At 49.4% G+C, this 25030-nt stretch overlaps 2 protein-coding genes across 3 annotated transcripts in view; one reads left to right on the top strand and one right to left on the bottom strand.

Annotated features, from left to right (window-relative positions):
- Positions 1-1420: 1420 nt before the first annotated feature.
- On the bottom strand, positions 1421-25026 carry Slc24a1 (solute carrier family 24 member 1). 2 transcript variants are annotated; one of them, XM_060384895.1, is made up of 9 exons: positions 23394-25026; positions 14699-14752; positions 13325-13433; positions 9832-9915; positions 8869-8960; positions 5147-6064; positions 4368-4457; positions 3413-3579; positions 1421-2457 (listed from the first exon to the last, which is right to left on the bottom strand). In XM_060384895.1, exons 1-9 carry the CDS (start codon positions 24987-24989, stop codon positions 2208-2210), a joined length of 3360 nt encoding a protein of 1119 aa, XP_060240878.1. In that variant the 5' UTR covers positions 24990-25026; the 3' UTR covers positions 1421-2207. The 2 variants fall into 2 exon arrangements, with proteins under 2 accessions (XP_060240878.1, XP_060240879.1); XM_060384896.1 differs by lacking the exons at positions 8869-8960; positions 9832-9915; positions 13325-13433.
- Ints14 (integrator complex subunit 14) overlaps positions 24451-25030 on the top strand; it is a 44527-nt gene continuing 43947 nt past the window's right edge. The window contains exon 1 of the mRNA XM_060384899.1: positions 24451-24561. The gene's annotated coding sequence lies outside the window, so the exon portion shown is untranslated. The remainder of the gene's footprint in view (positions 24562-25030) is intronic.

Raw genomic sequence — 25030 nt, 5'->3', positions numbered from 1 at the left:
TTGTCTTTTCCTGTCACAACATGAAGTGATTGGAACTTGTTATGGGCAGAGGAAAATGCCCGAAATTCCCCTGCTTGAGGAAAGGATGTATCATTTTGTAATTACAGAGCATCTCACTGTCCACCACTCAGCCTCGTGAGCTCTAGACCTTTGGTTGTCCACAGGGTAATGTCCTTGAGACAAGCTGGAGCTACTGACAACAAGCATTAGCCTCTTCTTTCCACAGGATTGTTTTTTCCTGTTCGGCTGTGGCCTGTGGAGGCCCCACAGAAAAGTAGCACCAGGAAGGAGGAGAGTGAAGAATATGAATTCTGTATAGCAGACATGAGGACTGAGTGTGACCCTACCACCACCCGCATAAAAGACAGGTGCCTGGAAACCTGGTCTGGTGGAGGCAGAGAGACGAGCTCTAGGTGTGGCTGAATAGCCTCTCCAGCTTAACTGGTGAGTTTCAGCTCAATGAGAGGTCCCATCTCAAAAAGTAGAAAATGAGTAAGACACCCATGTCTACCTCCACAGTTACACACACGCATGCGCACACACACATACACCCGGACACTCGAATATGGAATTTGAACATGACACATTTATCAGTCTTCTCTTGAGTTTTCTGGCCAGATAACCTAAAGATGAGGGTGACTCCATCCGTGTTTGTAAAGTAAAATATCAGTGGACCCACAGTTTTCGTTGAAATTTAATAAGTTACTTCCAAAAATAGGGATTTTCAAGTACAGCCCATCTTAAAAAATAAATACTTGAAGACCTTCACCCTCCAGTGCCAGAACGACCTGTTGCTTTCACTTCCCACTTGTCCTGTCCTCTTGCATGGTGGCACGTCACTCCTGGTGTTCATGACTTAAGCTGTATTTGCATCGTAATCTGCAAACACTTACACTCCCTTGTGCTCTGAAACCAATGATAGGAGAATTTCTAACATTCTCCTCAGCTTGATGCTAGTAAAAAAAAAAAAAAAAAAAAAAAAACAGCAACCAATGGCATCGGCATCTAATATGCACGCACACAAAATTTCATAGAAAATGCGTAACCATGACTCTTTTTCTAAAGTGTCCTTTATGTCCTTAAAAATAGATACGTGGCCAGATACGTGGCCATGTTTCTAACCCAGCACTCTGGAGGCGGGCCAGCCTGGTCTGCATAGCAAGTAGTACTCTGTTCTTTCCCGCTGTGCCATTGTTGTCCTAAGCATTTTTGAAACTTCTTTGTAAACTGCCTTAACATCCACTGATAAACTATACAGAGAACTAGTCTTGCTTTACAGTCCCATCTAGGTTGGCATGCAAGCATAGCACTGAGCCCTAGATCTCTTAATTTGTAAGCCAGATTTGGCCCTCTGCAAATACATCCCTTTGACTCTTTAATGACAGTTGTCACTCCTGAGTAAGAGAATGCTCAAGGGGCAGCAGGGAAGCTGTGTCAGAATATTTAATCCATTGAAGTAACCACTGATGGAGACAAAACAAATGTGGATTTTCCAGTGAGGACATATTTTTAATTAGCCCTAACAATAGTTTCCTTTCTCAAATCTCTGCCTATAGTTCAAGGCAAATCATACACTATCATTTCTTAGGCTGCTTTCTGTTTTAATTTCATGTTTCAGAAATACACAATAAAAGTTGATGTCTTTTAACATAGAAAACATTGGCATGCATTTTACAGGACTATAGGGTAGAAGGATAAATTTATCTCCTCCCTCCCCCCAGGCCTTAGCTTCTTAAACTCATTAACTGAGCTTATAATGACTGCAGGCTTCACAGCTGCACCAGGTGGATAGTTTGGGGCAGTGGCCAGGAGAACAAGCCTTTGACACCTGTATCCCTGGACCAGTGGCTCTTGAGAAGTGACCAGGGAATTGTGAGCAAGTATGCTTGTCTCATTTCTGCCGTCCCAGCCTTAGCCCTGGGTCTCATTTGGAGAGCCCTCTGGCTGCAGGAGTCCTCCTGCTGACTGCATGACAGCTGCTTGCCTGAGAGGTAGGAGCTCTCCTTCCAAGGTAATGTTCTCAATCCACCAAGAGTGAAGGTGTTTGCAAAGAGAAGCCCCAGTCACGATGACAGTAGCTTCTGAGGGTCTAGGCTATCCAGTTCACAATCCTGATCATGTTTATTCTTTGACTGGTATAGCGAGAGGGACAGTAACTTCTGGCATGGTCTTCTGGTCTATGTCCATCTTGAGCATCAGTGACAGAATCAGACAGATACAGGACAGGATATGATTCGGTCTTCTAACATCACACTGATTACCAAGAACACAAAGTAAAGAAGGAACATCGTGAAGCCCAGGATCTTGTTCATTCTCCATTTACATGATGCAATGGAGGAGATTACAAACAGGAGCATGAGAAACAGCAAGACAATTGCACAGAACAGGCCATTGCTGCTGACTGGAACAGGCTGCAGTGCGTTGATGAGGGAGAAGAGGAGCCACGGGACAGGCAAGCTGCAAAAGAAAAGCAGCATGAGCATGGCCATGGTTGTAATAGCCCAAGTGTTGGTAAGTTGACAGGTTTCAGCGCTCTTGTTTTCACACACACTGGATGCAGTAAAGCAGAAACTACTAACCTCAGTTCGCTGGTGAGAAGATGCAGGTAGGGAAACAAAAGTACTTGGCAAAGGACTCAAAGCTTATCGCTGAGGATCTGAGTTATGTCAAACACGTGCTCTGAGCTGGTACTAGCACAGTGCTGGACACTGAGGCAGAAGGATCCTCAGTCTCAGTCTAGCCTGGGCCAGTAAGATCCTGCCTCAAAAAACAATGCAAAGGTTCTGGGCCTAATTCTCCCCACCCCCTGCACACTTAGTGACATATATAGCTCTAGTCAACATGTGACGAGTTCCTCAGGTTTTATGATTAAGACCCACCTCAAGATAAATTTTCTTTAGTGAGAAAGATACATTTTCTGATGCTACACCACCCACTGCCCCTCCCTAACATCCATACACACAAATTCTAAGCAAAATAACCAAATCCAAACATGAGCAGGGAAATGAAAGCAGTCCAGGTGCTCTTGACAGCCCTGGGAGCCCCTGGCCAGGCTTTGTGTGGTCAAACACGAAGATGGGATGGATAGGTCTTGTTTATACCAAAGGCTGTTTAAAGCCTCTGAGCCAGCAGGGCTAAAGGAAAAGGAGTGAAATAGTTCCTCCAGTCCCTTCTTTGCCTCCTCGAAGGGCGGTGTTTTCTTGTGTTGGGAAGTGGAATGAATGGAAGTTCCAGTCAGATTTCAGGCTGTGATGAAGGAAGGGAGGAGGATACTTGGTTGTCTCATAAGGACTAATCACACAAATGCCCTTCTGTCGCATTTATAATGAATGAAGAAGAAAACCAGCTAGCTGAGCCAATGCAGTTTCTAGTTATTTTGAATATGCCTTAGGAAGTCGCAATTCGCACTCACCCCACTGTGATATCAAATATGTTGCTGCCCACTGAGCTTGACACAGCCATGTCTCCCAGGCCTTTCCGGGCAACGATCACGCTGGTGATGAGGTCAGGGATTGAAGTCCCTGCTGCTAGGATTGTCAAACCCATAATCTCTTCAGAAATCCCAATGGTTTCACCAACCTGGTAAATGAGCAAAGGTAGTGAGCAACCATGGCAACCCCAGGTGGAAAATCTGAGAGTTCACAGCGCCAGTGACACATTGCTTCATAAGCAAAGCACTAAGGCTTTGAACATGCCCTCTGCAGGAGAGGAATGGGGGTGGAGTGGGTGATGAAGAGTCAGCTCCTACCCTGCTGCTACAGGGAACCACACAGCTCTTCACTGAGGGTACTAAAAGTCTAATGATACCACATCCGTCCTTCATTGTCATTCCAACTGTAACAACTCTACATGCCCAAAGAACTTCCCCTCCAAGAGTCTGCTCTGTCAACATTTCTTTTCTCAACATGCGAGCTATTCTGTGTGCTGGGAGCTAAGCCAGGCTACAGATAGAAGTTTGGGCAGTACTGCTCATTTGCTTAGTCTGGAGAAAAGCTAACAATTATAGCTCTGGGCTAAATTCTGTTCTGGACAGAACACAAAATCTTATAATGCTCAGGCAGGGGGAGACTGGCACAATGCCTGCAAACAGACCCAACTAAGTCAACTCTGAGGGAAGGATTTCACCAGTTTGGGGGTCAGGCCAACCTGGTCCACTGGAACCCAAATGTAAAGGGTCTCCTGTGCCAGGATATAGTTGAATACCAGTTAATACAGGAAAGCCACACTTGGAAAGCATTTAATGGAATGAAAGTCTTTACAAACAGCATGGGAAGCACAGGCATGTTGGCTCTTGGTAGCTCTGGGTACTGACAATGCATCTTGAGTGGCAAACCCGAGGACCTGCCATGGAAGGCTGCTGCACTCACCTGGTGAGCCCACCATACCATGAGGTATGAGAACATGGCTATCCAGATGATAGATCCCAGGAAAGTGATGACAAAAAACTTCCTGGACCCCTGGGGGAAAGGAAGAGAAGAGAAGTGAGCTGCAGAGGCTACTGGCCTTTTGTCCCTCTCTAAGGGAACCCCAAAACGTGATGAGGTCTAATGAATGAGTGACAATGAGGAAGATCAGAAGCAGTGTGCATGAAGCTGTGGCCCTCACCCTAGGGCACCCCTAGAGCTAGTCAGTAAGAAGAGATGTGAGGGAGCCTGGCTTTTCTGCCAGACACTCAGCAGGACCAGGCTGGAGAGAGCTATGGACTTGCTCTAGAATCAGGCCCAGCTGAGTACTTGAGTTTGGCGTTTGCACTTTTCCCCTGCCCTGTTCCCCTCTGGACTTTATGTGGAACATATTGGACTTTTCCCTACAGAGAGAAATGGCAGTTACAACCTTGGGTTTTCCAGCTACCTCTGTGAGCTATGGATGGGTTACAAGGCCATCATTCCCAAACTGAGATCAGAATGCTGAGATTGGAATCAAAGAGGGGCTGGTTCACACTGCTTATGGTGGCAGACACAAGGCACATCTGAGGTCTCCGGCTCCTGACTCAGAGGCATGGTACATGGTCCCCTGCAGGGCTACAGCCCCATCCTACATCCTCATGGGTGCAGTTCATCTAGCTAGGTTTCCCAGCCTTCCCGGTAACTAAAGGCCTTATAGCTTCTCTCAGGGTGGGCAGCCTATGACACAGCTAGGCTCTCACCTGCCTCCGCACATCAGGTACTGTCAGCCACAGTGGGAACACGATGGGCAGAAGGAAGAGGTAAATAGCCTGCTTCTGCCTGCTCTCAGGCCATTCCAAGGACAGAGGTTCTTCATTTTCCTCTTCCTCCTCCTCTTCTTCCTCCTCTTCATCTTCCTCCTCATCATCCTCTTCTTCTTCTTCACTGTCACCTCCATCACTTCCCCCTTCACCATCTGCACCTTTCTCACCTTGGATGGCCTCACATTCATTTTCAGCAGTGGCTTCTGGTTGACCTTCACCATCTTTCATCTCACTGTCATCCACTTGCATTTCACATTGCGCTTCATGTTCGTCTTCACTTCCTTCTGCCTCAGCTTCCCCTTCATGATCATCTTCTTTTCCTTCTGCCTCAGTTTCCCCTTCATGTTCATCTTCTTTTCCTTCTGCCTCAGTTTCCCCTTCATGTTCATTTTCTCCTTCTGCCTCAGTTTCCCTTTTATGTTCTTCTTTTCCTTCTGCCTCCGTTTCCCCTTCATGTTCATCTTTTCCTTCTGCCTCAGTTTCCCTTTTATGTTCATCTTCTTTGCCTTCTGCCTCAGTTTCCCCTTCATGTTCATCTTTTCCTTCTGCCTCAGTTTGCCCCTCATGTTCATCTTCTTTTCTTTCTGCCTCAGTTTGCCCCTCATGTTCATCTTCTTTTCTTTCTGCCTCAGTTTCCTCTTCTTGCTCATCTTTCTTTTCTGCCTCAGTTTCTCCTTCTTGTTCATTTTTTTTCCTTTCTTTCTCAGTTTCCCCCTCTTGCTCATCTTTTCTTTTTACCTCAGTTTCTTCTTCTTCATCTTTTTTTCCTTCTGCTTCAGTTTCCCTTTCACCTGGTTGAGTTTCACCCTCTTCACCTGTCCTTTCTCCTGTACGTTCAGCCTCATCCACATCTTCCTACAATCCAAAGAAAACAGATTAATGTATGATGACAGCTCTGCCTGGTTTGCATCCCAATTGCTACCTATTTATTGTTGTCGTCAGAGAGCATATGGACTGTTAAATATTCAGAGGAAAAAAAACTGGTGCAATGATGCAGCAAACTTGCCATCACAACGTTCCAACCCAGCAAGTCCAGCTCTTACTTGGTTACTTCTAAGGCTGGAGGACTCACCATCAACAGCAGCATCACCACCTTCAACAGCACTGGCAAATCTGAAGGCTGTCTGTATCAGAGCCCCACCACCACATACAGTTTACTCCTTGGAGACATAAGGAAAGAGCGTAAGCGCTCTTCCATGGCACAAGCCTCTCCATGAGTTGAAGCCTCTCCATGGGTTTTCTAACATCCTGAATGAGCCTGCCACAGCTAGATGAACTTGTTCTCATTAGCTATAACATGAGTGTGGCATCAAACACTGAACACATAGACTGGAACAAGACCATGTCCTCCCTTGTCGTAGGTACTAGGTCTCCTTCCACACTGCCTGATGTGGCCTGATGCTTTGTCAGACAAACGCCTTGGTAAGTCTACTAAACTCCCAGACTCCTGTATTGTACAAGATGATGACAAATACTCTTACGTATCAGGCACAATAGTAAATGACTCCAGAATAATAGCATTTGCTGTATTTCATGGACCCATCAATACATAGAATTGTACCTATCTTACTGGTAGAGAAAATAGAGTAGAGAAACCAGCCCATAGTCCACAGTTTGTATGCGATAGCATTGTTATTTGAACATCTATAGTTCAAATCTCTACCTCTTGACCACCAAACTAGCATTCTAGTCTGAAGGAGCCTCTGGCTTCTAAAATTGTTTTCTTGGGGATCTTGTTAGAAATGCAGATTTCCTCACTACATTTATAGCTGACTTACAACCTCTGGAATGGAAGTGATCATATGTAATTCACATGCTCATTGTTCTACTGTACTCATCCGCAGAGCTTTGTGTAACTCCACACTAAAAGCCACTAATTCCAATGGTCTCAGATCTGAAAGAGCCTGTAACGTGCTGGTCTACTCCCTTGAGCCAAGGGCCTGTGTGCTTAAGGAGTAAACATGTCAACTATTGCAGATGTCATGACAACCCCAAAGGACATTCAGTGATTACTCAACTCTGCTGCATATGGAAATCACCTAGAACATCTTTTTTTTTTTTTTAAGTTTTTGAGACTGAGTCTTCCTGTTTGACCCTGGCAGGCATGAACTTGGTATGAAGACCAAAGTGGCCTTGAACTCACAGAGATATGCCTGCCTTTGCCTCCTGAGTGCTGGTATTAAATGCATGTTCTATCATGTCTGACCTACTCAGAATCTTCTTGAGCCGGGATGCTGGAGGGCCTGCCCTGGGGATGCTGACTCAATGAGCAGGCAGGGAACAACTCTGTAAAGTTCTCCCATATTTTCCTTATATGCAACCAGAGTTGAGGATCGGATGAAGAAGCAAAGTGTTACCATCTGAGCATGCCTGGGCTTAGACTTAGCAATGAAGAGTGAGGAGATTTGTCTGAACTCATTCCTGCCTCCCTCCTCTGGCCCCATTATAGGAGCAGGCCCTGGTGAACAGCAGCTCCCTTCTGTGTTGCAGTGAAGTTACCCCATCTTTCCCAGGACCGCTACTGCCTGGTTATGCACCGGATCCCTGACCTGTGACTGACACTGAACAGATTCTAAGACTAGGAACCAGTGACTGGTTGGTCCCTCTGGACGGGTGGTTTAGGATTGAAGTCAGTCATAGAATCTGCACACGGAGAAAGCAGGAAGGAAGGGCAGCAGATGGAATGACAGGTGCCTTCTCGGGCCTCTGCCCAGCTCCTTGTAAGGATCAATTTTATTTCCTAGGCTGAGGCTCTAGATTCTTTGCACCCTCTTGTTCCTTTTCACATGAGCTGGCCATAATGAGCCTGCTTGGTGCTCAAATACCAGAAGGAAGAGAGAGAGTCCCAAGACTACTGGACTGTGAATGCTGACTAGGAAAAGCAGGGCTGTAACTTGAAAACTTAACATTTGTTTACTGCCAGTCACTCAACCTGCATTGAATGCAGCATGTGCCAGGCAAGATGTTTCCCTCTGAGGTGGAGGTCAAGATGGCTCAGACTTTGGTGCTGCCTTCAGGAACTATCTGGTAGGGGAACTAGAGGAAGCTCAGCAAACAAGGAGGCAGTTGTGGAAGTCCATGTCAGGTGTCCATGAGCACGTGGATTCTAGTGCATCAGGGAAGCCTCATAGACAAGGGAGCTGTCTGCCCAAACCAGGCCAGATAAGGCTATCTAGGGATGGAAAAGGGGGACGATAGCAACAGGGAACCATAGGAGCAAGACCCACAGGAAAGAAGCATGGATGCAAAGTTAAGCATGGCCAGAGAATAGTGGAAGAGGTTCTCAAGGCAAAGCAGTGCTGAGACTTAGGAGGCTACGGATGAGGAGGGTGCTGCAGCAATGAAGAGCCTCAGGTCATGTCAAGGTCTCTTACCCAGCAGCCCTCTTGCTGTGCTTCAAGCCACTGGTGGTCCTGGCCAGTCTAGTCTCTGCTTTGCTGACACACTGGCAATCCCTTATATACACATCACACAGGGTGTTGCCATGAGTTTTCTGGGTCTGGGGACTATGTGCATCTTCAAATGATTTCAGAAAAGGGGCACAGTTCACCCCACAGGGATAAACAGGATTTCAGGCCTTCAAGTAGGAAGTATCTTGGCCAGAAAGCCCTTCCTTGGCCTCTGAAATTCCTCCAGCTGTGCAGAGGCTGAGCGCCTACCTGGCAGCCTGGATCCTCCTCCTCATCTCCCTGGATGTCTGGAGCAGGGGCTGGTGTGACCGTGACCGCAGGGAGCTCGGCTGGCTCCTCCTCTTAAAGGACAAACATGGGTTAGGTGAGAGTGTAAGAGCCAGCAGAGCAGATTCTGAGAGCAGCTGCAGAGACAGGCAGGAGAGACTAACGGGACATTTGGTGTGAGGGACTCAGGAGGCTTTCCGGGAACTGTCCTTGCCCTGGCCCCTGAAAAGGGATGAGAGGACATCTGGGAAGCATTCTCCCGTATTCACAGCCACATCCTGGAATTGTGGCCAGGGAACTACTTGGGCAAATGGAGCAGGGAAGGCTGGTCCTTTGAACTCCCACTGAGTTCAAAGGCCATGGATCAGAACAGCAGAGAAGGGGGCCTTGGAAAATCTGAAACGTTCACGTTAGCTACAAGCTAACTACCTCTTGGCTATGTGGCTTTGGACAATTCATTTGATCTCTCTGACCCTTGGTTTCCTTGGCTATGGAATAGAAAGAATGACTCTCTTAAGGGTTGCTTATATGAGCCAGGTAAACCTGGTATGCAGAGCCCATGAGGAAATTGCTGTTTAATTTCCTTGGTCATAGCTGCTGGACTTCTGACCCTGAGCTCCAGGTCACCTTCGCTCAATAGGACTGCTCATTTCAGACCACTCACTAGCAACAACGTCCTTGTGTAGAAGTCATGGGAAGAAGTACAGTCTCACTTGGGATTAGGTTTAGGAAATAAGATGTGGGAGCGGAGTAACCCCCCAGCCTTCCCTTGCCTGCTTCATCTGAACAAAACAAGGAGGACGCTACCGAGAGGCTGTGACAGGAAAATCCTGAGGGAAAAGGCTGAGGGGCACTGACATGTGCTCAATGTCTGCTCTGCACTGGCGTGACAGGAGGTAGGGCAGTGGCAGGAGACACTAGCAGCCAGCCTGGCCATCCTCTCACCGTCCGGGCCGCTCTCTGCTTTGGTCTGGGGGAGAGCTCTGGCTTCCTGATTCAAACTCTCCTGCTTGTCCTTGGAGGGGCGGGCTGCAAAGGAGAAAGGAAGACATCTTATCTGGGGCCATAGAGGCCGCTCAGCCTACCTTTCAGTCAGGGCCCTGAACTGCCCAGTGGTGACAGCACAGGGAAGGCTGACCTAGGCCTGTGGTGTCTGGGTCTGATCTCACCAGTCCTATTCCTGGTACCCCCATTTGTAAACTTGGCTAAGTCCCTGTACTGTCATTAACTGGATATGACCTTGGGCAAGTTGCTCCCCCATTTCCCCTCTGATAAACATATGGCTGGATTTGGGACCAGCCTGCAGGATGCATTTCCTTTATGACCTCAATCAATGGCTCATTTGAGGCATCTGACCCAAACTTGGTAGGAGAGTCCTTGCCAGGATCAGTCAGTAATGTCTGTGATGGCCAGGGAGTGAGGAAATGATGGCAGGGGGGCTGTTTTGTCACTCTTGGACTAGATGATCTGTAAGGTCCCGTGCAGCTTATTCTTCACAAATTACTAGAAGTCAGGACAGCACATCCTGTGCAGGCTGCTCCAGGGGTCTGCTGCTCTTGAACCTTCCCTTTCTTCCCTGCAGAAAGCAAAGAGGGATCAAGCTTTGGTCATACCCTTTGGATCCCAGACGGTCAGATTCCAAGCGGGAGTCATAGTTTATTGTGACATATTTGATGAAGCCCTCCAGCATGGCAGGCAAGAATAGCTGCTCTGGTTTCCAGGCAAGAAAAACGATAGGGAGGGCACCTTTCTCCCTACATGACGATGAGCATGCAAAGGACTTCACATGAGTAATGCTGAGGTAGAGAGGAAAAGGGATGGGCTGAGAAATAAGAGTACAGGTGGTCCCCTCGTCAGCAGTGAGGGAGGAGAAGGACAGGCAGGGCAGTGGTACAAATGGCACAGGAAGTAATGGCCACATGGTTTCTAAACATAGGCTAGCTCTGTCCATGGACATTGGGTTGCTTTGGAAGCCTCTGTGTTAGCATGTGTCCTCTGCAAACAGCAACACCATGGTATGCCCAGAGCACCAACTTGAGAATGCATGAGGCAGGAGTGCTTGACTGCTACAGCGCTTCAGTCACGCTGTCAGGCACAAATGCCGGAGCCCGAGTCCCTAGATGGCACTGTGTTACTCTTTGGCTGTAAGGATGCTGGTGGTGGACTGAGAGCAGCAGTGGACAGCAGCTCTCCACTGAAGAAACAGTTCTGTGGTGAAAACGCCCAGCGTTCCAGACTTGGAGGAGACCCTAAAGATCATCTAGTGGAGAGGGGAGTGCAGGCAGACTCTAAGGATGCTAAGGCCATACAATCTTGGATGCCAGGTGGGACGAAGCCCCTGCCTGGATCCAGGATGGGCAGGAAAGAGAAAAACAGACCTGGCCTTTTCCTGCTTGCTCCCTGTGCCCTAAACCCTCGGAGCCGCTCAGCTGCTGCCGCCTTGGCTGTAGTTCATTTGAAGAGTCACTGCTACGGCTTCTCTGGTCTCTCAAGGTGTCCTGGCACCCAGGTGGTCTTCCTAGAGTGTTCAGGACCTCAGGATAGCTCTGCCACCTAGATCCAGAATGCCCAGGGCCCTCTAGGCACTAATCAAGAGCTAGAATATCCTGCTGAACAGAGGATCCGGCCCCAGCACATCTGCTGACTGCTGGCTGAAGGGACGCACATCCTTCATCACTCGCCTTCGCCTCTCACTTCCCAGATCACTGCAGGATAGCTCCTCCCTTGCTGCTCCGTCCCACACATCTGACTGAGAGCAGAAGAAAAGCCTGGGGCCCAAGGGAGGAAAACACCCCACTGGGGAGGTGAGAGTTCAGGGGACATCTATTGTGGAGAGAGCTGGATCTGGGAAGTTCCACCATCGAAAGTGGAAACATTTGGATGGTCATCTGGAAGCTGCCAAGGAAACAGACATCTGGATTGGCTTGGGAACAAAGGCCTGGGAGGACCTAGCCATCCCGGGTGGAGGCACTGGCACATGATCAGACTCCAGCTCCGAAGAGTCCTGCATCCCAGGACACACCTGCAGATACTCAAGGGTGACCCCGGGCTCACTGCACCCACAGTCCACACAGCAGGTCCTCTCTGGGACAAGTGTCGCCAGCTCTCCTGGCACTGTTCCCTCAAGTGCACGGCTGGATCATCTCCTTAGTGTCAATCTCCTCTGACCTCGGCCTGGCCTGAACATCACATAATCCTGTTAGGACAAGCAGGCCAGCTGGCAGCTGATACTCACAGGGCTGGCTGGCTCTGTGAGCCACACAGTCTATTCAGGAGAAGTTCTTTGTTCTCAAGACTTGGCTAGAGTCAGTGGTTCTGCTGGGAGTAGCTAGGTGTGACCTAGAGAGCCAGGCCAGGTCCACTCCAGCCTTCAGCACCTGAGGCTGCCCCAGTCTGCTTATTCCACAGAGGGATTGTTCATTTGGGGCTGCTACTCCCAGGTTACCAAGGCTCACCTTGAAGAATTTGTAAGGAGGGTCTCACTGCCTTGTCTTTGGCACTGCGTTTCCCAGGAAGGTCTTAAGAGTCTTTGATTCTACTTTTCCCAGTACAATATACTTTTAAACACATAACACCCTACCCCATAACACATACCTAAGGGGTAGGTCAGAACCTTATGAAATCCTGAGATCTTAGAGTGTGTCCCTTAACCAGAAAAGCCAGCCAGTGGTCTTCCTGGGACTCATTCTTATGTGCCATATTCAAGCTCTCCTATCTAACTGCATGCCTTGGCTTTGCCCAAAACTAGCTTTTTCCTGGTGGGCCTCCTACTTGGGCTCAGGTCTGCAGCAGAGTCAGAAAATGGGGCTCCCAAGGAGAGCGGAAAGTTCCTGAGAGGCGGTCAGTAGGGTGTGAGACACATGTGCGATAGCGCTCTGAGGGAAGATATGGTAAGGTGTGGGACTCACGGCCACCATTGTCCAGTCCAACTTCAGCACCTTAGACCCTGCATCCACCAGATGCCCTGCTCCCCAGAAGCAGCTGTGACATGCCTAAGGTGTCCCTTGGGACTCCTAGCTGGAGTGGGAAGGGGCGGAGCACAAAGCAAGGGAGATGCCAGAGGTCTGTGGGGAAAGTTTCCCCCTGAGCACCCCGGCTGGTCAAACTGTGGGACACTGGATCTGTTCTAACACAGATCCAAATAGGCCATCGCATTTGTGTCCTGGTTGTGGCTAGAGCCCTTCATTTTACAGACAAGGGACCCTGAGGTAGAGAAATGGTGAGCCACCACATCCCACGTGGCCCTCTCTTGGTGAGCCGAGGTCTTACGTCTTCCCCGTCTTCCAGACTGTCTAGCTTTGACTACCCACTCTCTGAAAACTGTCCTCCCCTTCCAGACCATTGTCACCAGCATTTGCAGGTCCCAGCTTCTCTCCAGCAGTAGGAGGGGAAGCGCACGTGAGCAAGCAGACCAGCGGGGGTGAGAGGCCTTGCTTACCTTCCCCCAGGGGGTCCAGGCTGTGGAGCATGAGGTGGTAGATGGTGCTGCGGATGATGCTGTTGTGCAGCGAGGCCGAGCTGCTCCCTCGGGTCAGCACAGACGGGAGCTGAGCAAGGGGAGAGCCACACAGGCCTCAGTGGGGCCCTGCCCAGCTCAGGGGAGGTGCTGCAGGAGTGCCTCCCCGCCTACCTGCCTCCTCCCCACAGAGACCAGAAAGGGCGTCCTGAGCCCCTGCTTCCTTCATCTCCAACTCAGTCATCCTCCCTTTGATTCCTTGGGGGCCAGCTCCTTCTGCACCCTACATGAGTCCCGAAGCTCCCACAGGGAGCAGGTCCCCTGGATCAGTGGTACCATGCTGTGGGAAAGTTTACATCTACCAGCAAGCAACCTTTCTAAAACCACACCCTCCTTCGCACAGGCAGGCTGCTGCGCCATGCACAGCTCTTTGCAGTACACACAGCCCAGAGGTAAGCGACGCTAGGAGCCCCACCTACAGAAAAGAAGGAAGCTCAAAGGGAGGTGGTGGTCAAGGGCAAGCAGGGAGAGAGTCAAACTAGCAACCCAGTTCTACTGATTTCGAGCCCACTTGGACTTTATGCCCTGGAGCTCAGAGACCTTCAAAGGCACCATAGTACACATGCCTGTACTCACACAGATGTGACACACCTGTACTCACACAAATGTGGAACACTTATTCATAGCGACACATAGAAATACTCTATGTTCTCCCTCTCCATCCCGTTCCAGCTGAATTCTTCTGCCACCTAGTGGCTATGGCCACTACAAGGGACTGGGAAATTTTTCTTTGGATACAGGCGGTTTCAGCCCCACCCCCACCCCATCCCCACCTTACCCACCCCTGCCTCCTTGCAAAGTTCACCATATCTCCTTCCTCATGGTGCCTTAATCTAGTCTTTCAGAAACCTTAAGCCCTGCCTCCTCAAGAGCTTTCCCCTAGTTCCTTAGTTCTGGATATGCTAAAGCCATCAGTAATGGAACTTTTATCCATCAAAAGTTGAGACTGGAAAGCAGGACTTGAGTTTCTCTAGTTTGGACTTATAGATAAAGAACCTGAAGTTATATAGGAGTCTTGGGACAGAGTGAGCGGTGATGTTAAGGGTTCAGTTCCCAAACTAGCACCGTGTGTAGCTGAGGCCCTCACCACACAGCCTGAGCCTGCCTGGCTCACGCTGGTAGCTCCCAGGAGCCTCCCAGGCCTCCCTGAGTTGACCAGGTTCCACGGCATCAGGACCACAGCAACCTGGTGTTCAGGCATATGCTGAGACCCTGAAGTGTCCCCAAGACTCTGCAAGACTCCCCTGCTCAAACGGGGACCCTGCCTTGTCCCCACTGGTGAGCTTCACTACCCACCTTCAGCTTCTTGTTATCCTGTTGCTCATTCTCCTCAGTGGTGCCATCACTGGGCTGCAGAAGGGAACAGAAATCAAGAGATGAAACGCAAGATGTCATGGAGAGAGCCTGCCTCTGGCCCTACCTGACCCCCTCTCTGTGGACGCTGCTGGTACAACCAAGAAACACCCCAGAAACTAGTCTGTCCTTAGAGAATGTCTCAACAAACCCATCACCTTTTGGCTCAGATGTGTCACCTGCCTGGAAAGCCTGTCCCAGGATCCTCTCCTGTTTGTCCTGCTTTGGCTCCTCATGCTTCAGGTCCTATTTAAACACCACCTTCCTCTGTGCATCTCTTATAGATACCTGTTCCTTTCTGGCCTAGCATTTTCCCTAGCTTCTTTGTGTGTGCACAGACATGGCAAAGATGCAAATGATAGGTTCACTTCCTCTATTCCTATTTCTTTTCTCTGCTCACGCCCTTTCCCTCTGCCAAAGATGTCCTCTCTATGCCTCTCTGCTAACCCTTTGCTCCTTATCAGGAGTGGATTCTTGTGTAAAGCTTTCTCCATGACCCCTTTAGCTGCACTCTCACTCGTGCTCACTAAGATAGTTCTCCCCTTCAAAGTTGGACAGCAATAGCACATCTTGGGATTCTAAAATCTTGCTTTGGGGTCAGATAAGTGCTTGTGTCTTAGGGAAGCTTTGGGATAGCCTGCTGAGGAGTGAGACCAAGTCTGAAGAAACTTGAAGCCAGTCAGACTCACTTTCTTTGCATTCATAGCCTTGAAATGCCATTTGAGTGATATACGAATTGTCTACTCGGCTAGAGTCCAATCTTCTATTAGTTTTAGAGATGAGTGCATTACGTGGCCCAGGCTAGCCTAAAACTATACAGTGCAGGCCGGCCTTGAATTTGTGGTGATCCTCCTACTTCAGCCTCCTTTATGGAGTGCTTTGCAGAAGCAAACCACCACCCACTCAATTCTATGTTTGTCTGTCTGTTTGATTTTTCTATACAGTGACCTTGTGATGTCGTCAGCTCTGGTCCCCTGACGTGTGGCTCTCAACAAAGGTAAGGCGGGGCACAGATCTCTGGCACTATCCTTGGGAGCGAAGGTCTCTAACAGTTGCCTCAGTGACTCTCTACATTCATCCCCTTTGCTCCCTCGTCTTCAGCTCTGAAAATATAGAAACTACCACCGCAGCACAGGCCAGCCCCCATCCAGTCACTCCAGTGCACACTGAGCACGTGCTGCTGTGAGGGACTGTGTTGGCCAGAAGAGAAGGGATATTTAGGATGCAGAGTCTGCATTCAGAGAGGAATGGAGGCAGTGGCATAGACGCGAGGAAAAACAGAACACGGTCACAGTGAGAGAGGCGCAGACGTTGCTGCCAGCTGCGGGAGGTAGCCGGAAGCTTCCTGCGGTGCAGAGCAGGAGGACTTAGACAGGTGGGGGAGGCTTGAGTGTCTGGATACTCACTGTTACAGAATGGGTATGAAAGTGAGTGAAAGCGAGCTCAAACAACCAAACTGAGCGCGAAGGAGAGGCGGTACACTTTCATGTGCGCCTCTAACGTTTTCGTGACACACCTGGGAGTTTACTGAGGAAGAGGAGGCTCTACACAGCACGAGCTGCCATGGTCCCACCCACCTCACCATTCATCGTGTCCAACTCTCTCTGCTTTGGCTACTTTTGGAGATGATTTGCTCTGGCCCCAGGGAGCCAAGAGACTGATCTGTGTCCCCACAGTGCACACCCCTAGTGATTTCCTGCTGCTCAGATTTATTCAAGCGAAGATAATTCTCCATGTGTTGATGGGCAGTCTCTGGGGTGCATGGCCTTGCCATCTAGCACTGCTCTCCTTGAATGCTGAGCTACACGCATCCACAGCTCTCAGCCATTTTCTTTTTTCTTTTTCAAATTACTGTTTTGTTTATTGTTAATTTGTGTGGAGTCTTGTGTGTAGGTGTGGGTGGGTGTGTGGGTGAGTGTGTGTGTAAGTCAGAGGACAGGTTTGTCAAGTTGATTCTCTATCCGCTTTTTGTAGGTTCCAGGAATCAGATAACAGGCTTTCATGTCAACCATTTTTTAAAAAGATTTGTTTAATATGAATGAATGCTTTGCCGACATGTATGTCCATAGCATGTGCATACCTTATGCTCAAGAAAGTCAAAAAGGGTGTTGGACGCCTGGAGCTAGAGTTACAAATGGCTGTGAGCATATTCTCCCGGGCCTGGTCTCAGGTAGCACAGTTTGGCCTCCACTGTCCTGCCTTCAGACAGAAAAAGCCTCTTGAGTCTAACTCTTCCCCTCTCAGGTTTCCTGTCCTTTCCCTCAGCTATGGTGAGCTTCCAAGCACAGCGCAGCTTGTCCGCCCCTGTGTTCCAGACGCCCGGCTGTCCCCTGGAAAGAGTCTGTTCACCGCAGGGCAGCCCTGCAAACAACTGCGTTTTGTAATTTGAGACAGGGTCTCACTAGGCAGTATTGACTGGTGGTCTGGAAGTCACAAAGATCTGCCTGCCTCTGCCTCCCAAATGCTGGGATAAAGGGGATGTGCCACCACACCCAGCCTGTGACACATTTTAATAACATACTTTGGAAAGGGTTGTTTTGTTTTGTTCTTCCAGGCAGGGCTTCTTTGTGTAGCCCTGGCTGGCCTGGAACTCACTCTGTAGACCAGGCTGGCCTCAGAGATCCGCCTGCCTCTGCCTCCTGAGTGCTGGGATTAAAGGCGTGCACCACCACTGCCTGGCTTAGTAACATACTTAGAGCCAGTGCTTCCCCACATTCAGACTTCGCTGTTGTTACTATGCCAGGAACCAAACTCCAAGATCAGACATGTCAGACACGTGATCTACCGCTGAGCTACATCCCAGTCCTCTGGAAGTTCCATTTCAAGAAGCAATGAATGTAAAGAGGCTGAACTGGTTTGTGTGCCCTTTTGAACCCTGAGTGCCTATTGTGTGTCTCACCCGTCCTCTTCCACATCATTTTAAGGGCTCACAATACTGGGGCCTGTGGTCACACTCTGCACAGCACAGCTGCAGTCTCGTTCCTCACAGACAGTTCCTGCTCCTCTGATCTGGCCTCAGCATGGGATGACAAGACCCCAGTCCTTCAGGGCAGCCTCCTGCATCCCGCTCTAGCAGGTCTTCCGTGGCCCTCTGCATGATCTCTCAGCACTTGCATACACATTTCTATGTGACGCTATGACTATCAGCCTGATGTCTCCATCTTCCCCACCGAGGAATGCCTAATTTGTAGAAGTTGTGTTATAGTGTCCTTCTTAATGAGTATCAGTTCCTCCGTTAGGCTGAGCTCTGGGAAAGCCGGAAGTGTGTTTTGTTTATCACCGGATCATAGACCTGACAGTATAAGGCTTTCTCACTCTCTCCCATTCACAGAGCTTTGATCCGCCCTTGACTATATGCTCAAACGTTTGTTAGTGACTCACAAATTCATTCTTCATACCCAGACCTGGTACCCATTTCCAGGCTCACATGTGCCACCACCTCTTGGGCAGACACTGAAGTGCCGGACTCACCAGTCCAGAGCAGAGTTCTGACTTTCCTGAACAGCTTTTTCCCTCCGGCCTCCTCTTTCTTTGCGGCTGGTACCACTATTCGCTCTCTGCTCATGCCAGGTCCTTCCAGCCCTGAACCGTTGCAAGTTCTCTTCTTCCTCCAGGAATGCTTGCCCAGTTCTATTCTGCAGCTCACTCTTTAGACTTCTCTCCCAAGAAGCCTCCCCTGCACTCCCTCAGCAAGGCCCCGCCGCACTGCATCGCCTCACAGTACTCCCCATACTCTGAAATTCTCTTATTCAAATTTACTGTCCATGTAGCCATGTCCCCTCACTACACAGTTGCTTGCTGATTTCATTCTCTAATTAGTTCAGGTGGCAAAGCATCTAGAATTCATGCTATTCTTTGTTGAGCACTATGAAAGATGACTTGGTATTTAATTCCATTGTGTTCCAAAGGAGAAAATGTCGCTGCCTAAGGTGTATATATGCCTGAAATGCCTCAGCTCCAGGCACACACATATCCATGGAAATAACAGGCAGTGGACGAGGCTTGGGTGGATGTTTGTGCTGTGTAATTAATATTTGTTTCTTGTATCATGTGCTGGCAATGGCAGGTTGGGGAACTCTGAAAGCTTCGTCCAGTTATAGGAGGAAAGACATGTGCCCAGCAAGCACTCTCCCACTGAGCTGCAGCCCTGGGCCAGGGAAAAAAAAGGATTCAAAGACTGAGAATTCTGCTGGGATTGCTGTTGGAGGCCTGGGTGAGCTATAGAAGTGAGAAAGAGAGAGAGAGAGAGAGAGAGAGAGAGAGAGAGAGAGCTATTTCTAACAATTAGAAAGATGCTAAGGACCTGTTAAACAGTTGAAGGACATCCCTCAACCCAGCCAAGCACAATGGCTTCTCTGAACCTAACATGGATGGGATCCACAGTAGTAGGAAGGGCCAAGATGGCTGTTTCCCATCCATAGCCTCCCCGTCCTACGAGACAGCAAGCAGCTGTCTCTACAGGCCAGCTGATATGACCCTTCAAGATAAACATCAACCCTGACAAGAAATGGGAGAACCGGTGTGTACAGACATGCCTTCTTTGCCTGTGTGGGGATGTTGCTGGTTGAATAAGAAAATTCCTGCTGGGGAGAGAACAGTCCACAGCGTATTCAGGACCAAATGTCAGGCTTTCCCCAGAGCCCTGCATCCTGGGGAGTTCCTTGGTGCAGAGTGTAGAGATGGGTTGCTGTAAAATCCTTACACCCCTTTGAGCTATCGGCACTGCATGGGGCTGCTCCTCCGTCCATGTATGAGGAAGGGTCCCTCATCCTTGAATGCAGAATGTTGGTTCTCTGGGACTATACATGGCCAAAGAAGGCCAGAGATTTGTCATCTGGGGCCAGAAACAATGTGAAGGGCTTCACCACACACTATAAAGTTTCAAAGAGAGCTGAGTTCAACTGTTAAGAGCTGTGTAGGCATTTGCCATTGCCTCACTGGGATCAAAAAGACGCCTTACGCCAGTAGGTGTGACTCTGAGAGTGTTGTCTTAAGCTTTGAAAATTTTCAGCTAGTGTCAAAAGAGACACTCTAAATACTGCTCGTAGAGAATAAAGTCTCATGACCTGAGATTTAACCCCCAGGAACACACATGATGGAGACAACTCCTCTGATCTCCACACTTGTGCTGTGGCACATGAAAGCTCGTAACACACACAATAAACAAATGCAAAGATTTTAAAACTAAAGTTATATATGTGTGCATATATGATCAATACTAAATCATTTTTTCAGGAAATTGTCTTCCGTGTATTTTTATTAGAATCACAGCTCCCAAGAAACTCCTTCATTCTGAGGCTAGATGTTCGGGACAGAAGGAAACATCAAATGAAAAGATCACGCAGCTGGGAACCTGGCTGCACCTGCTGGATGAAAGCGGGGAGCGGTGGGGGGGAGGACCACGTGGCCACTCCCACTAAATCACTGTGCAGCTATTTGCCTTCTAGATACAGGGACGCCGAGCTATGAATGAGGAGTTTAGCCTGCAAAGCAGAAGGTTTTTACTGCCTGGCCTCAGCAGAAACAAAGTCTGTCGGTGGCTGCGCTGTCTCCCCTTTCACAGAACTGAGGGCCTCGGTGCACAGCAACATGATTTGCGGCTCCCACACAGGAGCCTCCTCCTCGAAGCTAACAGTATCCCTCACACTGCTTTCCATCCAGGCACTTACCAACAGATGGTTTAGAGCGAGCCTTGGCTTGCTCATGGGTGATTAGCAGGGCACCTAAGCTAAAACTCAAATGTACCGGTTCACTCTCACTGACTAGCTGTGTGACTTTGGCCAGGTTAAGTAACTACTCTGAGTCCCTGTCTCTTCATAGGTAAGATAGGAATAACAGTCTAGTTTTAGAGAGTTTAATAAATTGTTGCTGGGTGGTGGCGGCGCAGCCTTCGATTCCAGCACTTGGGATACAAAAGCAGGCGGATCTCTGAGTTCAAGGCCAGTCTGCTCTACAGAGTGGGTTCCAGACAGCCAGGGATACACAGAGAAACCCTGTCTCAAAAAAAGAAAAAGCAGAAGGCAGAGCGGAAGGGGGAGGGCAGTGTGGAAGAGGGAGGAGCAGAGAGCGAGATTGTTGCTGTGAGTGGAATGGAGCCCTCCTAAGCGTGGGTTCCCTTCCTGACTCCTTCCTTTCGCTAAACTGGAGTGCCGGACACACAGAGCTTCCCCCCTCAGTGACAACCAGGAAGCCGATACTGCGGAGGAAGACCTGTAGTCTTTTTTTTCTCTCCTGTAGCTCTCTCTTCACCTGGCTCCGGCTTCTCCGGGCTTCAGCACACCAGCTCAGCTCTGATTTCCTCACTTTCAGAACCAAGCCTGATGGAGGAAGCCCGGTTTCTATCGCTGTTTAACTAAAGGGCCCCATTGATTCAGAAGAGCCTGCAGGGAGAGGGAGAGAAAGGAGGGCAGGCTGTTTTCTTAAAGATTCGTGGTTAGGCGGAAGCGCTGCTGGGCGAGCTCTGGCTCACAGTGCACCACAAGAATTGAAAGCCAACGCGGTTTGCTAGACCAAAGACTGAGATTGCGCAGAACTGCTTGGTGGGTTCAGCAGCGGCTTGCCTTCTCGCTGCCAGTGAGATACAGTACAATTAGTCCCTCCGAGCAGATCACAGCTCTCGGCCAGTTAAACCGGGACACAGAGGATGGTGGTTCGCTTTCTCTGTAGCTGAAAGTCACCCCAGAACGGAACTCTAAATCCACACATACTTTAAATCATTTTAAAACAGCGATATCTCGGAGTCATCTACTCTTATTCTTACATGGATAGTCTTCATGGCCAGTCCAATGCATGCCAACTCTAACCTTCAGGTCTGGTTACTATTCCAACTTACCTTTAATTAAAAATCCTACTGAATTAGTTTTTTGTTTGTTTTTCTTTGTTTTGGTTTTTTTGAGACAAGGTTTCTCTGTATAGCCTTGGCTGTCCTGGACTTGCTTTGTAAACCAGGCTGGTATTGAACTTACAATGATCCATCTGCCTGCCTCTGCCTCCCCGAATGCTGGGATTACAGGTGTGCGCCAACCACCCAGCTCCGAATTAGTTTCAACACAGTTGCAAAGCAGCCCTGCTACTGGCCGGCAAAGAGCTGCCACTATTGGCCTTGGGCAGCCTCTTACACAGGACAAATTCTCTCTTAAAATTATAGTTTTTGCCTCACTTGCTTTAGCGAGCTTTGCTCTGCCTTGCTCAGGGGCAGCAAGAATTTCAGAGTGTGTTCAGTTTCAACGGAAGCAGAATTTTCACAGGTGGCAAGTCGAAGGCCTTTTGAACGCTGCTGCCCTGATACACACGGGGATTTTCTCAGAGGAGAAGCCAAGCCTCCATAATGAGGCCTCTCCTCAGAGGCTCCTGCTTCCTCAGCTTGAACTGAGCAGCAAGGAGTGACCCTCTCTGAAGCCTGTGGCTTCCTAGAGCAACAGCCTGGCAGGAAATAATGATGATTAGGGAGCCTGACAGCAGCATCACTCCAGTTCTGACCCAGCCGGCACTGTGACCCCGGGCAGAACTTTGCCCCTTCTGTGCCCGTGTAAATAGTGAATGGTTGATCAGGTCAGACAACAACCACTGTGCTGAGTTTTGCCAGAACTGGACTCATTGGAACTCAGACGTTATCATAAAAGTCATAAAAGTCAGAGTTAGTTAGACAGGACCTTTTTGTGATTAACTGGACTCTATCACCTGTTCAGGTCATACCGTTAACTGAAAAGCAGTATCAGATTAAAACTCAGGGCATGTGGCTCTCAGTTCTAATTGCTGTTATTCCAGACCTTCTAAAGGAAGTAATACAAGCTCTTGCCTCCTGTTGCAGAGGATGGTAGCCATCCTGCCCACTCATCAAAACTGCTCAGGATTAAGAAGCTAAGTCCTATGCTCTTTGCACGCAAAATTCTGCACTCAGTAAAAGCTCTGAGCCAACCTTTACCCCAACTCACCTTCTAGGGACAGGAAAAAGAGGGGTCCCTATTTAGGATTTGCTTTCAGAGGTCACGTACCCAATATGATGTCATCCCTCAAGTCACTGAATCAGCCAATGAATTTTAATCAGGAAAGTAGGTGGGAGGGGGAGCCCTAGGATTGGTGATCTGGTGCCAGGACTCGTAGACACAAAGTGAGGGCTCTGCCGGAGGGCTGGCTTTTCAGTTAGTGAGTTTGCATCTCCAATACTAAGGGGGGGGGGAAGGCCTCCCTCCCCAGACCCCTCTCAAGTCTGTGAACAAACATACTTGAAAACAACGGTGCTGCCTAAATTCTGACTCCCTGTGCGTGGAAGAGATTATCTCTTCTTTCTCCAAAGCTGACTCAAATGGCATTTCAAGACACCCAGTCTGGCCAAGCTGGGGTCAAATCCTGACTCCACTGCCTACTTGTTGTGTGACCCTGGATGCCTGTTTTAACTTTTCTTCCACCTTCAATTTTTTTTTTTTTTTTCTGAAAAGTAGGATCATAACTATGACCAGTGTCTAGGGTGGTTGGTGTAGAGCCGCAGTCACCCTTGATAATTACAGAGCACAGGCACTCTGTAAATAAACAAACAGCCCGGGAGGTGGAGCCTCTGCCTTTTGCTCTTTAGTCCTTCACTTCCCCCTGTCCTTTCCCACCCAAGAGGCCTGGGAGAGCTGGATCCAGCTTGCCTTACCTTGCCGAGATCCCCCAGAGCCGTGACTTTGGCTACTGGTCTCCTGCTGAGCTGCTCTTTCACCCAGCACTCAATCTGCTTGTTCCACTTCATGGTGAACACGTAGAGAGCGTAAGCCAGCAGCAGCAGCAGGCTCTCCCACCAGTCAATGAGACTATCCAGGAAGAAGAGGATGAGCATGGACAAGTCAAGGATGTAGAAGGAGACATCGCGGAACAAGGGCCACCAGGTGAGATTGAGGATCTCCCGGGAGAAGAGGGCACAGGTGCCGATGACGAAAAGGATGTTAAACACAGCAGAGCCTACGATGGTCCCGATCCCCACATTGCTGTGGGAGATGAAGACACCAATGAGGGAGGTGAAGAGCTCAGGGGCTGAGCCTCCAGCGGCCATGAATGTGGCCCCTGCCACATCCTCGGAGATCTGCAGCTTGTCCGTGATGACTCCCAGGGCTGGGACAAAGTACTCGTCACACACGATGGCCAAGGCCACAAACACGTACATCATGCCAAAGATGTGGAGGACCACCCAGCCCTGTCGCCGATCCTCCACACTGAACAGGTCTGGGGGGTACTCTGCCTTAGGGTGGGTGTTTGGCCAGCCAGGTGGCAATGCTGAGGGACTGGAACTGGGCACATCTGGGAACAGGATGTCTGTCACGCTCGGAGATGGGGACCTGGGTACAGCTGGCTCCACAACCACACAGCGGTGGACCTGTGTGGTCAGGATTGCCTTGACTTCGGGAGTTACTGGGGTGCTGTGCGCTGTGGAAGGTCTCTCTGCCAGCTCCCTGTTGGTTGCTAAGGCAGCACTAATGGCTGGTGGGTTGGTTCTGGACAGGGGTTTGCTAATTCTCCGGACAGCAGTAGAACCTTCCATGGTCTCTGGGATGCTGCCCAAGAGAGAAGCTGCAGTGCTTTCTTCTACTGTTCTCTCAGGAGATCTGGTCTCCAATATCCTCCAGGTTGCCATGGCTTCACTGCCTTTCTCTGTTGCTGCGGGGGTGGTGGCTGACAGTGCATCTGCTGGGGATGGGCTATCCATTCTTCCTTTTTCCCTGGCGTGAGTCGGGCTGGAGTTCTTCCTTTCTCCCCTGGGTGCTGGGGTATAGCTTTTTACCCTCTGTCTGCCTGAAGTTGAGATGACATGATTTGGCGCTCTGCTGTATGTGAGTGGAACGTTTTTCCTTTTTCTTTCTGTGCCAGCAGTTATAGGACTATTGTTATTTTTTGGAGTGATCTTGGTTGTTCTGGGTGGACTGGGGGTGTCCTCCATTGTTAAGCTAGGTGTTACTTCAGCCCCGATCACTGAGTCTTGGGGTGCCATCCCCTCACCCTCCACTTCAGAGCTAGCCTCTAGAGGGTCACTGCCCACCACTGTCATCTCATCACTGGGGAGGTCCCTGCTGAACAGTTTAATAGGCTGCTGGGAAGAGACTTTTGTCCACACTGAGGGGGGGCTCTGGGGTCTCCTCAGGTGCTGATAAGTGGAACCGATGATCAACATTCCCAAGAGGAAAAGGAAGCGACTCCAATAAAGCCTCCTTGGTCTGAGTAACCGCCTCTCCTGTGTCCCCATCCTGATCAGTTTTCCCATGATGGCCAGTTATGTCTGGTTACAGTTGGCCTTTCATTCTG

This window comes from Meriones unguiculatus, chromosome 6 (assembly GCF_030254825.1).
Source record: "Meriones unguiculatus strain TT.TT164.6M chromosome 6, Bangor_MerUng_6.1, whole genome shotgun sequence".
Classification (NCBI taxonomy): Eukaryota; Metazoa; Chordata; class Mammalia; order Rodentia; family Muridae; genus Meriones; species Meriones unguiculatus.
Note: the sequence above shows the minus strand (reverse complement) of the source record. Positions and strands in the feature narration are given on the sequence as shown.

What these genes read in the sequence shown, in the direction of transcription:
- Slc24a1 (XM_060384895.1), bottom strand. Translation starts at nt 24,989, where the DNA reads ATGGGAAAACTGATCAGGATGGGGACACAGGAGAGGCGGTTACTCAGA. An exon ending in CCTGGACCCCCTGGGGGAAG is followed by an intron (nt 9,916 to 13,324) that starts GTAAGCAAGGCC and finishes TCTCCTTTGCAG; the next exon opens with CCCGCCCCTCCAAGGACAAG. An exon ending in TGGTATGGTGGGCTCACCAG is followed by an intron (nt 3,580 to 4,367) that starts GTGAGTGCAGCA and finishes CTCATTTACCAG; the next exon opens with GTTGGTGAAACCATTGGGAT.